The 13087-nt window shown below is 34.7% G+C and overlaps 1 protein-coding gene and 1 long non-coding RNA gene across 2 annotated transcripts; both read left to right on the forward strand.

The window, feature by feature from the left end:
- Positions 1-1885: 1885 nt before the first annotated feature.
- Positions 1886-6058, forward strand: LOC106422183. The gene is made up of 10 exons (XM_048748976.1): positions 1886-2679; positions 2788-3067; positions 3119-3553; positions 3645-4020; positions 4100-4162; positions 4284-4635; positions 4727-4832; positions 4916-5323; positions 5705-5965; positions 6053-6058. Exons 1-10 carry the CDS (start codon positions 1886-1888, stop codon positions 6056-6058), a joined length of 3081 nt encoding a protein of 1026 aa, XP_048604933.1.
- A 1446-nt stretch (positions 6059-7504) lies between these two features.
- Positions 7505-8866, forward strand: LOC125581923. The gene is made up of 2 exons (XR_007319704.1): positions 7505-8275; positions 8418-8866. It is a non-coding gene; the product is annotated as an uncharacterized LOC125581923 (long non-coding RNA).
- Positions 8867-13087: the final 4221 nt, after the last annotated feature.

Consider the following 13087-nt stretch of genomic DNA (forward strand, 5'->3'; position numbering starts at 1 on the left):
TGTTTTTTCTTCTATATATTCAGAGACAAACTTACTTGCATAGAAATACGCAGATGATATTACAAAATTCATGGCGGTGGCTCAATGACAACCGAAAATTATAAAAACCCGTAAGTTAAAATATCCATGCTTAACTTGTTGGAATAATAGGAATATTAACAATAGTGAAATTTGGAAGTATTGTATATGGGATTATTCCGGGTTATGGTAATGTTAGCGAACCTCATACTGTCGATATATTAGATGAACCTAGCACATATGTAGATTATGGCGTTTAGTTGTCTAGTTGAGATGGTAAATGATGCATATCAAAAAAAATTATCTTTGATAATTGATTTCATATTAAATGAAATTATTTTGAAATATCTAAACTTGCAAAAAATTTATACCCATTTATGAATTTTCTAATTGAGTGTCTTAGTCAATTATTTTATATATCAAGTATTTTGAAAGAAAAGTTATTAAACATTGGGTGTTAATGTTTTATATTGTTTCGACATAAGATTAATTATTGTGTTCTTTGGAAACATAGGTAGTAGTATAATATTGTTTCCATAATTACTTTCTAATGTTTTCTGTTAATTTTTAATGACATTTTATATAATATAACATATAACTAAAGTTAGGTCAAACAAAATATTTATACTTTAAAAAGAAATATTGTATGATTTGGCATATATCATATAACTAGTTGATGATCCGTGCCCTACGCCAGAGTGAGTTTTTACAATATTTTTGTTGTTCATGTTTAATTGTAATATTTGCACATATAATCATTTCGCGAGAAGTATATATTTAATGTTGAAACTATATAGTAACAATTTTTTTGAATCACACACTTTTAGATTTAGATAATAAACTTTTCAGACTTTTTTTTTGTCATCTTGTTTTATTATCCGATGGTCAACAAAGTACATAGAGGCCTAACAAGACAAGGCCCCACTACAAGAAATATGGCTATTGGTAGCAGTTCACGGTAGCACGAATTCTCAAACTGCTACCAAAAATGGTGTAATCCGATACCCATCTTTTTCATAGCGTTAGTTCCTCGCTAGCGATAAATTTAATCCGGGAAGGGAAAAAAATTAATAAAAAATACAGTAAAACAGAGTAAAGTTTTAACCTTTTCCGCCTCTCCTTCATCTTCACATAGAAACCATCGAAGAAAAAAAAATGATTGGGAAGCCCAATCTCTCCGATTTTTGATCGATCTTCGTGTCTGAACGGTGTTGTTTTCGCCGGCGGTCAGATTCCCGGTGAACCCATATTCGATTTTGTCTGTAATTCCTTTGATTTATCTGATTTCTCAGATGAATTCATTTGATTTGTTTCAGCTTTTACAATTTCGATTTCACCGAAGATTAGGAGGAGAGAAGTCAGGTTACAGAATCACGAGAAGTGAGGTGGTAATCAATTCCGTTTTGCATTTGATATCGTCATGGGCGAACACGATTGTTGTTCCTTTCTCGACTGAAGCTTTGAGTGTTCCTTTCTCTTCTCTTTTGCTTTGCAGGTTTTAGGTTTTGATTGTTCCTTTCTCGAGTGAAGCTAGTGGAGTTGAAATCCGAAGGATCTTATTGATCAGGTGATTCTTTTTCAGCCAAATAGAAGTCGTTTCTTGTTGATCTTTTTGAATGACTGAGTTATAGTATCTGATTGAATCGTTGATTGTTTATGTGTTCCTCTGTGAATGTCATTGTGTCTGTTTGGTGTATGTTTGACATAATCTTATGGCTTTGTTTGATTTTGTTGGTCTATCGGTTAGAAACTTAGGACATAAAATGGTCGAAAAGTCATGGGTTCATCTAAACAGGTAAGGAAAAACAATATATATTATAGGAACTGAATTTTTGTGTGTGATTAAGAGTGTTGAAATTATGCTTTCATGTGTCTAAACCGAAGAGCTGATCCTGGTTATGAGAGTGGTGCGTGGGAATTTGTGAGGTGTGTTGGTGCAGATTTGCGAGAGTCTGAGTTGATCATTTGCCCATGTATTGATTGTCGCAACGTAGCTCGTCACTCAGCCAGTGTTATTGTGGATCATCTAGTAACAAGAGGAATGGATTTGAGTTACAAGATGAGGGAGGATTGGTATCACCATGGAGAAGTAATGTCAGGGACTGACAGTAGAAGCAATGGAAGTGAGAAGAGGAATGAGATTTTAGGGTTATACCAAGCAGCTGCCTTTGTTGATGAAGAGTTTCTTAGGCATGGTGACTTAAGTGAGGTTGCTGAAGGTGAAGATAAGGCAGAAGATGAGTTTCTTGCTAAGCTAGCCGATGCAGAAACACCTCTGTATCCAAGTTGTGCTAACCACAGCAAGCTCTCTGCAATTGTTTCACTCTTTAGGATAAAGACACAGAGTGGTTGGTCTGATAGAAGCTTCGATTTGCTGCTTGAGACTTTGCCACAGATGCTACCCGAGGATAATGTCTTGCACACGCCCTTGTACGAAGTGAAGAGGTTTTTGAGATCTTTTGATATGGGTTATGAGAAGATACACGCCTGTGTGAATGACTGCTGTCTATTCAGAAAGGAGTTTGAGAAGCTAGACAAATGTCCGAAATGCAATGCTTCAAGATGGAATATTAACTTGCGCACAGGTGATGTGAAGAAAGGTATTCCACAGAAAGTTCTAAGGTATTTTCCCATAATCCCACGGCTGAAGAGGATGTTCAGGTCAGAGGACATGTCAAAGGACTTGAGGTGGCATTTTACTAATAAGAGCACTGATGGAAAAAGCAGACATCCTGTTGATTCTGTTACTTAGAATCAAATGAATGACAGATACCCTTCATTTGCCGCTGAAGAAAGAAATCTTCGGCTTGGGCTGTCCACAGATGGGTTCAATCCTTTCAATATGAAGAATGTGAACTACAGCTGTTGGCCTGTTTTGCTTGTCATTTACAACATGTCACCTGAAAAGTGTATGAAGGAGGAGAACATCATGTTGTCGTTGCTGATTCCTGGTCCAAGCCAACCTGGTAACAATATTGATGTGTACTTAGAACCGCTTATAGAGGATCTAAACCACCTGTGGGAGAAAGGAGAGTCAACGTATGATGCAGTCAGCCACACCACTTTCACATTAAGAGCTATGCTTCTCTGGACTATTTAGGATTTTCCAGCATATGGGAATCTTGCAGGCTGCAAAGTAAAGGGCAAAATGGGTTGTCCTGTGTGTGGAAAAAACACAGACAGTATGTGGTTGAGTAACTGCAGGAAGCACATTTATATGTCTCATCGGAAAGGTCTTCCTCCCACACATCCTTATAGAGGAAAGAAAGCATGGTTTGATGGGAAAGCAGAGCATGGGAAAAAGGGTAGAATTCTGAGTGGTCATAACATAAGCCATATACTTAGAAATTACAAGAATGATTTTGAAAATGTGAAAGTAACTGGTAGGAAGAGGAAGATTAATGAGACGGTTGGATCAGACTCCAATACGGATGATGAATCCAGTGATTCAAAGGAAGAGGAAGAAGCAGTTGATGAGGAAGAGCTATCTAGATGGAAGAAGCGGTCAATCTTTTTCAAGTTGCCTTATTGGGAAGTATGTTTCTAATCTGAAGATATATCAGTTTTTCTTAATTGTGCAGTCACCACCTTCCTTTGACACTATTATCTGTGTTTGTTTTGTCTAGGATCTACCAGTTAGACACAACTTAGACGTTATGCATGTGGAAAGAAATGTTGCTGCAAGTCTTATAGCTACATTGTTGCATTGTGGAAAATCAAAAGACAGTCTTAACGCGAGAAAAGATCTGGAACTGCTTGGTATTAGGAAGGATTTACATCCTCAACCCCGTGGGAAAAGAACATACATTCCTCCCGCTCCTTGGTCTCTGTCCAGCAAAGAGAAGAAAGTATTCTGCAAGCGGCTATCGGACTTCAGAGGTCCGGATGGTTATTGCTCAAATATATCAAGGTGTGTGAAGTTAGAAGAATCTAAGATATCAGGATTGAAATCACATGATTACCATGTCTTGATGCAACAACTTCTCTCAGTTGCTATTAGAGGTATTAACTGAGTCTTTAAACTTTGTAATAGTCAAGATTAAAATGTCCTGACTCTATTCTCAAATTATATTTTTGACAGGATTATTACCTAAAGGTGTTAGGATAGCTATTGGCCGCCTCTGTGCTTTCTTCCATCATCTCTGTCAGCGGGTAATCGATGTAGAGAAAATTACAGTATTGGAAACTGAAATTGTGGAAACACTCTGCATGTTTGAGAGGTTTTTTTCCTCCAAGTTTCTTTGATATAATGATGCATTTGGTAGTTCATCTAGCCAGGGAAGCTCGGTTATGTGGACCAGTTCATTTCCGATGGATGTACCCATTTGAGAGATACATGAAAGTGCTGAAAGACTTTGTAAGAAACCTTGCAAGACCAGAGGGTTGTATTGCTGAAGCGTATCTTGCAGAGGAATGTGTTAGGTTCTGCAGTCAGTTCTTGAAAAAAACAACAAGTTATGAGGAGAAACCTGATAGAAATACTGAGTTCGAGAGCAGCTCTATTCTTGAAGGTCGTCCAATATCTGCAGCCACTTGTCGTGTTCTTTCTGAGAAGGATATGAAGATTATACATCTTGCTGTGATTCAGAATATGGCAATCGTCGAACCTTATGTGGAGTAAGTCTTTCAAAGCTACTTGTTGTTTTTTTAGTTACTGTCGCTTGTGACTTTATAGCGTAGCTAATACATTGTTTGAATCCTTTTGAAGCATGCACTTACAGCATCTACAGGACACTAATGAAAAATGTAGACGTGATGCAACAACATTATGGAGACTTCATTCACAAAAATTTGCTTCTTGGGTAAAAGACCAGGTAATTTTCATAGTATGAGCAACAATTTAGTTTTCTGGTTTTGGCTATAGATATGTATTGACACTTAACATATTTTGTTATAGATACCTATTAGCTTAGAGAATCACGAGGAGACACTCAAATGGCTGGCCTACGGTCCTCGTCTTAGCTCTAGGTCTTTCACTGGTTACATAATTAATGGTCTGCGGTTTCACACGATTTCAGTTGACAGGCAAAGTCAGAACAGTGGTGTTCTATATGAGGCAACAGCTATGTGTAGATCTAGTGCAAAAGCCACTTCGCAGATGGTTGATTTGGTAACATACTATGGCAGAGTGTTGGAGATTCTGCTGATCGATTACAATACCTTTTACATTCCTGTATTTCGCTGTCAGTGGGCAAATATAGGTAACGGAGTGAAGGTTGAAGATGGCTTCACACTAGTCAACCTCAACCAAAGTCAAATGGCTTTTGCAGCTGATCCATACATCCTCGCCTCACAAGCAAAGCAAGTCTTTTACTCCAGAATAGATGAGTCATCTAGTTGGCTTTTGCAGCTGATCCATACATCCTCGCCTCACAAGCAAAGCAAGTCTTTTACTCCAGAATAGATGAGTCATCTAGTTGGTATGTAGCATGGCCTGCAAATTGCGTTGTGTTTGAGCCAGATATAACCGATTCTCCACGTCGTCAACAATCCGATTCTAAAGCAGTGAGTTCATCTTCTAAGAAGTAGAAGTCTCCATTAACTCCACCAGCTCCTAAGAAACCATTTACTCCTGCATCTCCTCTTCGCAGATCTGAGGTACAACTATATTGTTGAATTGTTTGATTCGTTTTTTCTTTCTGTGATGCTTGAATTTTGGCTTCGTTTTTGCTTTCTGTGATTGCAGCGTAACAAATTCAAGCCAAATAAAAAAATCCAGCTGCTGGATCTGTCTGAAAACAAGGTGATCGTCGCTGAAGGACGTTGGTCTTCGAGTAATCCTGAGCATCTTGTCCACTTTCAGCGTTTGGGGCTTGGTGCTTGTAGAGTCTTTGTGGATGTTGTGAAGGTGAAAGATGCATCTGTGTGGAGGACTTCATCTGAGATTGAGTATATGGAAGATGCACTTGGAAGCGCTCTTGCTTGGCCAGAGGATAAAATTATAACGGTGAGAGTTTTGTTTATTTTTTTGTTCTTTCTCACTTGGAAGCACTCTTGCATAAATGTGAACCGAAGGTTATGTCTTTCTTTTCAGGTTTGACAAAAGAGTAGAAGGAACCAAGCAACTATTTAAGTTCTTGTTGACATAAATGACTTGGTGTTTGCTGTTTCAGAACATGACTTTTGTTTTTCAATTACTCGGTGTTTCTCTTTTTTTCATGTGTCGGATGGATTGAAATGTTTGTATGGTTTGAATGATTTACTTAAGTTAAGACTTTATGTTATTGTGTTTGATCCATTTTATCATTTTAGTTTTACAAAGGCCCAATAAGATATATGTCCATATCTAGTTTACAAAGAACAAATCACTATTCTCGGTTTAGGGCAAGCATAGGGATTAGGATTCTCATGTTTTTGTTAGTGATTAGGTTTAGAGATTTCTTTTAAGGTTTATTCTAATTATAGTTTTGAGGTCTTTTTAAAGAAACTATAACACACATTAAGACAAAATCCCCTATATATTATTTGAGAAGCATTACAACTTCTTTTTGTAGCCACATGTCATCACTAGAATGATTCTTAGAATCATTAGAGAAATATGTTTGTCCATCTAATTATATAATAAGTTTTTTATTAAACTAACAATAAATTCATCATTAATGTACTTTATTATTTCCTTAAATAAAATTTACGGAATTGCTTAATGTGGCTAAAGTATATATGACAATTAATGATTTTGAATAATAAAGATTTGATAAAAATAGTGTATCTTCTATCTTATTTGTTTAATTTTAAGCTATTAAATAAATTAAACAACCACAATAACCATATAATAAAAATTTAGATTTTTATGTATATGTTATATTTTGAATTTTTACAAACGGCTATAAATTACTAAAACTGTTAAAAGTCTCACATTCAAATTTTATGATCTATGGTTTAAAATTTTTGTTATGAAAAAATAAAAATGATTACAAAAATTATATAAGTAAAAAGTCTAATTTAATTAATTAATAAGATTAATATATATATCGTTTTAAATTAAACTATAAACCATATAAAATATAATATTTTAGTTTCAAAATTTACTTTGAACAATTTTTTTGATAAAAGTTTTGAACGATCATTGACAACTTATTTTTTTTTAAATTATAAATTACTAAAACTATTAATCCCACAATGAAAATTTTGTTATCAGTAATTTAAATTTTTTTCTATAAAATATACAAATGATCAAAAAACTATATGAGTAGAAATCATCATTTAATAGACATTAATATTAAAAATATACTAAAATATATTATCTATGTTAGTATCATTTAAATTTAATAACATATCCTATCAAATAATTTTTTTTTTTGGATTAATACAATTGATTTATATGTTCACACCAATTTAATTATATTTTTAATAGTTACTGACTTTTAATTATTTAATATGTATTTATTATTTGATAATATGTAAAAATATTTAATACATAAAATAATTTATATATATAATGTTAATCCCGTGCAAGGCGCGGGTCTTAACCTAGTTATATGTTAATCACAAAACACATGATGTAGTTCCCTTTCCACATTATCTTTCTTTTGAAAGGGTTAGCATATCTAGTGTTTAGTTTGAGGGTTAGGGTTTATTGGTGTAGTTAAAGTGTTTAGTTGTTTATATATTTAGAAATTGATGTCTAAACTTAGATTTATATTTTAGAATCATGATTATAAATTTTTACAAATTTTAGATAATTTTAAAAATATTTATAAATAACCAGAAACATAATTTCTCTTCTTTTTTTAATAGCCATCGATTGATATCTCAGATCAAAGGCCCATAATCCACCATCCATCAGCTATCCTCGTTCTCTCTTCCTATTGGTTGATTATTTTAAGGCAAGGATCATAATCTTGTCCGTTCGTAAATGTTAATCTAATGGTTCAGAATTGTTTTTTCTTTTATCTCCTTCCTTCTCTCTCAGAACTTACGCCCACCGCAAACTAGGTTAGAGAGTTATCTCAAACCACCACAAATCTCTTTGTGACACCACGAGCCCACCTCGACCCAGCACGATTCCATCTCACTGTCTACCCATCACGATTCCATCTCAAACAACCATGATTCTCTCTTAAGCGACCTCGATTTCTCTCTCTGGGTTTCCATCGAACTCATCCATATCAAAAGGTCTGCGCCCTCCAAAGTCTAAACCCTAGATTTATTTCATCTGTATGATTATTATATATTTCTCTAATTAAAAAGGTAACAACTCTTACAGATCCTTATAGATTTGAACCCTCACAGATCTGGGTTGGGAACTTCTTCAAAGGTCAGAGATACTCGATTTCCATTTATTCTTCTTCAAATATCATCTTCGATTTATTATTTCTTCTTCAAATAAGTTTTCATTTTCAGTTTAGATATTCATATTCAAATATCCATTAAAGTTCTAACTTGTGTTAACTTTACAGTCTAGAAACTCTAATGGAAGGAAGGAAGAGCATCGTATGTGCACTGCCGGCATCTGGAGTGAGACCACAACTACTCCAAAAACAAAAACCACAACAAGAAGCACTCAACAGAGAACAAGAACGAGGACAGTCCTCGGGAGGAAATGATGTGGAGGAGATAACCAGAACAGAGTTCAGAACCTCTCTTGGCTACTTGACACGCATTGAGGAACCTGAAGAAGACATCGACCCAATGTTCAGAAACTCATCTCTTTTCAGACGCCCACCACAAGCACAAGGACAGTCCTCGCGAACCAAGTCTGGCCGTCATTACTAATTGTTGTTTATGTATGGTGTTTATGTCTGTTGTTTATGTATGTGTTTTTTGCTATATGATGAATCAATTGTTAGCACATTATAGTGCTTTTGCATATTTCTAGTCTATTTTTTAATTTTCTTTTTTTACAATATTTTCCAATTCTATATCCCATAAAAAACAAAATTAGTAAATCAAACCGAAAAATGTGTCAATATAGAAAATATTAGCTATTTAGTATTACCTAGAATATAAACGTCATAGCACAAGTAAAATGCTGTATTATAATATTCAATGGCACAAAAAAATTGCTATTAAATGTTCAAAAATCCAAAAAAAGCTGAGTTACAAAAAGGTATTCCATGACAAAAAACAAATGTCATAAAAAAATATTTTATGGCACACGAAAAGTGCCACATAAAATATTTAAATAGCGAAAAGAAATCGCTATAAATAGGTATAATATAACACATGACCAACGCTATAATATCTGTATATTGTTACAGCACGCGTAAAACGCTACGCTAGGGGAGGGGTCTATTATAGCTGCGGCTGTCACGGCGTTCTTCGAAACGCTATGAAAACGATATGATAGCGTTTTGTGGGTGCTATTAATACCGATATTTCTTGTAGTGCCCAGACAAAAAACATAAAAGAGGGGCACATCATAAAACCCAACCATAAAAGTCCAAATGATGAAGGATGCATCTCCACATGACAGCACATAGCCACGCGTTTTGCCGTAAGCAAAAGAGAACCAGGTGGCTCAGAAGTAGAGACGCCATCGACTTCACCGGCTGGGAGATTACCGTCGGATGTCTAATCGAGCACTCCACCAGAACACACCGGAACAGGAAGCTCGAGATTAGAACAAACGTCAACAGCAATAGATCTTTAAACGCTCAAGAGAACAAAACTAAAAATGAGAAAATTAAAACCGGATCTGAACATAAACCAACATCGGAGATGAGCGATGAAAGTTAAAAGAGGAGCCGGCCATGAACGGTGCTGTGAAAGCCATAACATGCCGGAGACAGAGCCAGCCAAGCGACGCTGAAGGAGCCATCGCTTGCCGGAAGAGAAGCCAGCCAAGTCGTCGCTGAAAAAGCCGCCGCTTGCCAAAGTCGATGCCCGATCACCGGGAGTCAGAGCCGGAGAAGAAATCGGCTAAACCTTGAACCTCTATCATCGTCACCTTCGTGAAAGGTTTTTAGAGTGAGAACGAAGGGAGGAGAGAGAAGTCCGAACATAAACCTTTCAGACTTCTTAACACGTATTAAAATTTGGAATATATTTATATTCTTGAAATTTAAGAAAGTTACACTTAAGGTATGTAAAGTTCGCACGTCCTATTTACCAAGGATTAATATTTAATGCTTCAAGTATATATTAATAAATCACATCTTTTATTTCCTAGACCATAAAGTTTAAATCCACTAAAGTACTGGAACAAATAACCTCCACTTAGTACATTGAAGTCTTAAACTACATAGGCTTCCTATGACAACCGGAAGATATATAATTGACCACAACATATATATATTACCGGCAAGGTCTATATTGAACCATATTATCCATGATTGTGTAAGAACAAAGACAATATAATATTATTAAAAACATATGATTGCTATACAATACACCACGATTTTGTATTGAGTACAATATATAAAGTGTTTAAAAAAAATTCTTGAACCTAAATTATACTATTAAAACAGAAATCATGACTTAGTTCATGTGTAATTTTTTAATTTGAACAATCTCTTAGAAAGTTGTTTAAATTATTTTTTTGTATAAATATTTCAATTATTCTAAAATAAACAAATCAAAAAGATATTCCTATATTTTCTCTGATATTATATTTTAATAAAATCTTTTCATATCTTTTTTTTACAATATAAATATATATATATATATATATTTATTAAAATAAACATTTTAAATATTTAATTAAATTCGTAGTTATTTAAAATAAATTTATATTTCATTTTTTACTTAAACAAAACTTTTAATATTTAATTAATTTCATGTTTCTTGAAAAAATTAAATATATATTTCATTTTAACTAATTTTTTTTAATATCTAATTAAATTTTTAATTATACTAAACTCAAGTAAAATTTTATATTGAATTTGCGATATTAATTTAATATAATAACTTTGAATTAAGTTTTTAATCTTTAACTAATAAGATTTTTCAGTTTAGAATTTTTTTTCACATAATTTAAAATATGCTATCACTGAACATTTAAAACAAATAAATTAAATTATTGCATGTGAACTATAAAATTGTTGTGTTTTAAAATGTTATATTAAACAATTAATAATATAATAATATTACAATTAATCCTGTAAAACAAATAATTATGTGTGTAAAAATGAAAATAATCATCCGCACGTCAAGTATTATGTTTAAAAAGACAATATACTATTTTTTTTTTTTTTTTTTAACTAGGTGTTGACCAGCGTGACATAAACTAAGTCAACGTTGATTGTTGTTGATGTTTTTGCCAAAGCTCATTGATCGTTTATTTTTTTATTTTTGCGGCGAGAATAATAAGATTCTTGAGGGACGTCATATGACCTCAGTCAAGACTCATACCTGGATTAGACGTGAAGAATGAGAATCGTGAAACTTTAATAAAGAGAACTAATAAGGAAGTTACAAAATCACTCATTAGTTTTTTTTTTTTTTTTGCTAAAAAAAATCACTCATTTAGTTAACCCATATATAACAAAATCGGTTTAATACTATACATTTAGACAAAAAAAATCGGTTTAATATTTAGTCTACAATGGCATTTATTAACTGAGAAACATTATATTAATAGGTGGTACATATAATGACACTCTTGTAATATTAATAGATGGTACATATAATGGCACTCTTGTAATAAAGGATGTGAGAAGAGTTGTGGTGTTGACACCTCAACATCCACTATATATTAATCCTGGAGCATTATAACATATTTTCGTAGCCACGTATCATTATGAGAATGATTATGTGGGCTTTGCCATCAAGGCTTCTGACTTCTTCCTCTGGGCCGACGAGTTGGGCTTGAATATGCAACATGTAGAAGCCCGTGGCGAGTCACGTGATGACTAAAGACTCGAGCGTACTGCTGAGTCAGCAGAGGTCGATATAACGGCCTAACGGCCACTTCATCTCTATCACTCGATCATCTTAAAAGAGAGAGAGAGAGAGAGAGAGAGCGATATCACAGAAGATAGAGATTCGAGAGAAAGACAGATCTACCTTGTGCGATCGATTGGAGACTAGAGTAGAAGCTGCTCCGGTGACGTCGCATAGAAGGATCCAATTACCTGAGGTGTATTTCAGAGGTAACTGCGTTATATCTGTTCCGGTGTGTTTAGATATCAACGGTGTAATCTGTTACCAGAACTCTATATCGAATCTAGTGAATCGTTGAGGGCGAAGCTCCCTCCCCGGACAGTAGGAAACGAAGTCCGGGTTACCAAATCTTGTGTGTGTGATCTTGATTTACGCTTTCTCGTTTCTGAAATCAAACAAACCAATCGTTCATAAGAATCTATTCAAAAACGTTAAGCAAACGATCTAAAGAAGCAAATCAACAACTGGTATCAGAGCTGTGGGTTATACTTAAGTGTTGTGATTAAGGAGGTTCTAAAGAAGATTAAGGATGGATCCAACTCGAGGTCGTTTCGAGATGGACAAGTTTGATGGAAAAGGGGACTTTGGGATGTGGAAGTATAAACTACTTGGTCAACGAGAGATCCAGGGACTAGCATTTGCACTTGATGAGAATACTACTCTCTACAAGGAGTCTGAGAAGCTTGAAGAAGGAGCTGATCTAGTTCTGGATCCAGTTAAGGTTGCTGAGGACACACGGGTGAAGAATCTGATGGGAACGTGTCTAAGTCATATGATCTTGAAGAAGGTTATGCATGATTCTACAACTCTTGGTATGTGGAAAGCGCTTGAGCGTGACTATCAGACTAAGACGTTGCCTAACCGGATCTATCTAAAGCAACAGTTTGCAAGTTTTAAGATAGAGGAGAGTAAAAGCATTGAAGAAAATATGGATGTGTTTCTCAAGATGATTGGAGATCTCGCTAGTCTCAACATCAATGTTAGTGATGAAGACCAAGCGATACAGCTACTGACAAGTCTTCCATCTCAATATGAGGGTTTGGTTCATACATTGAAGTATGGAACTGGCAAAGATACTCTGACCGTGAGGGAAGTAACTACGTCTGCCTATGCTAAAGAGATTGAGCTGAAGCAGAAAGGCGTAGTAAGCAAAGGAAAGTCAAGTTCTGAAGGACTGTATGTTGAGTCTAGAGGACGGTCTAACAAGAAGTTTGACAAAGGAAATAGTCAGTCCTACAGAGGAAGA

This window comes from Brassica napus, chromosome C2 (genome assembly GCF_020379485.1).
Source record: "Brassica napus cultivar Da-Ae chromosome C2, Da-Ae, whole genome shotgun sequence".
Lineage (NCBI taxonomy): Eukaryota > Viridiplantae > Streptophyta > Magnoliopsida > Brassicales > Brassicaceae > Brassica > Brassica napus.

Bases quoted from the DNA above. Each gene is read 5' to 3' on its own strand.
- LOC106422183 (XM_048748976.1), top strand. From the start codon at position 1,886: ATGTGTCTAAACCGAAGAGCTGATCCTGGTTATGAGAGTGGTGCGTGG. The intron at 2,680-2,787 runs GTCAGAGGACAT...AATGAATGACAG, and splicing joins CGGCTGAAGAGGATGTTCAG to ATACCCTTCATTTGCCGCTG. The intron at 4,833-4,915 runs GTAATTTTCATA...ATTTTGTTATAG, and splicing joins CTTCTTGGGTAAAAGACCAG to ATACCTATTAGCTTAGAGAA.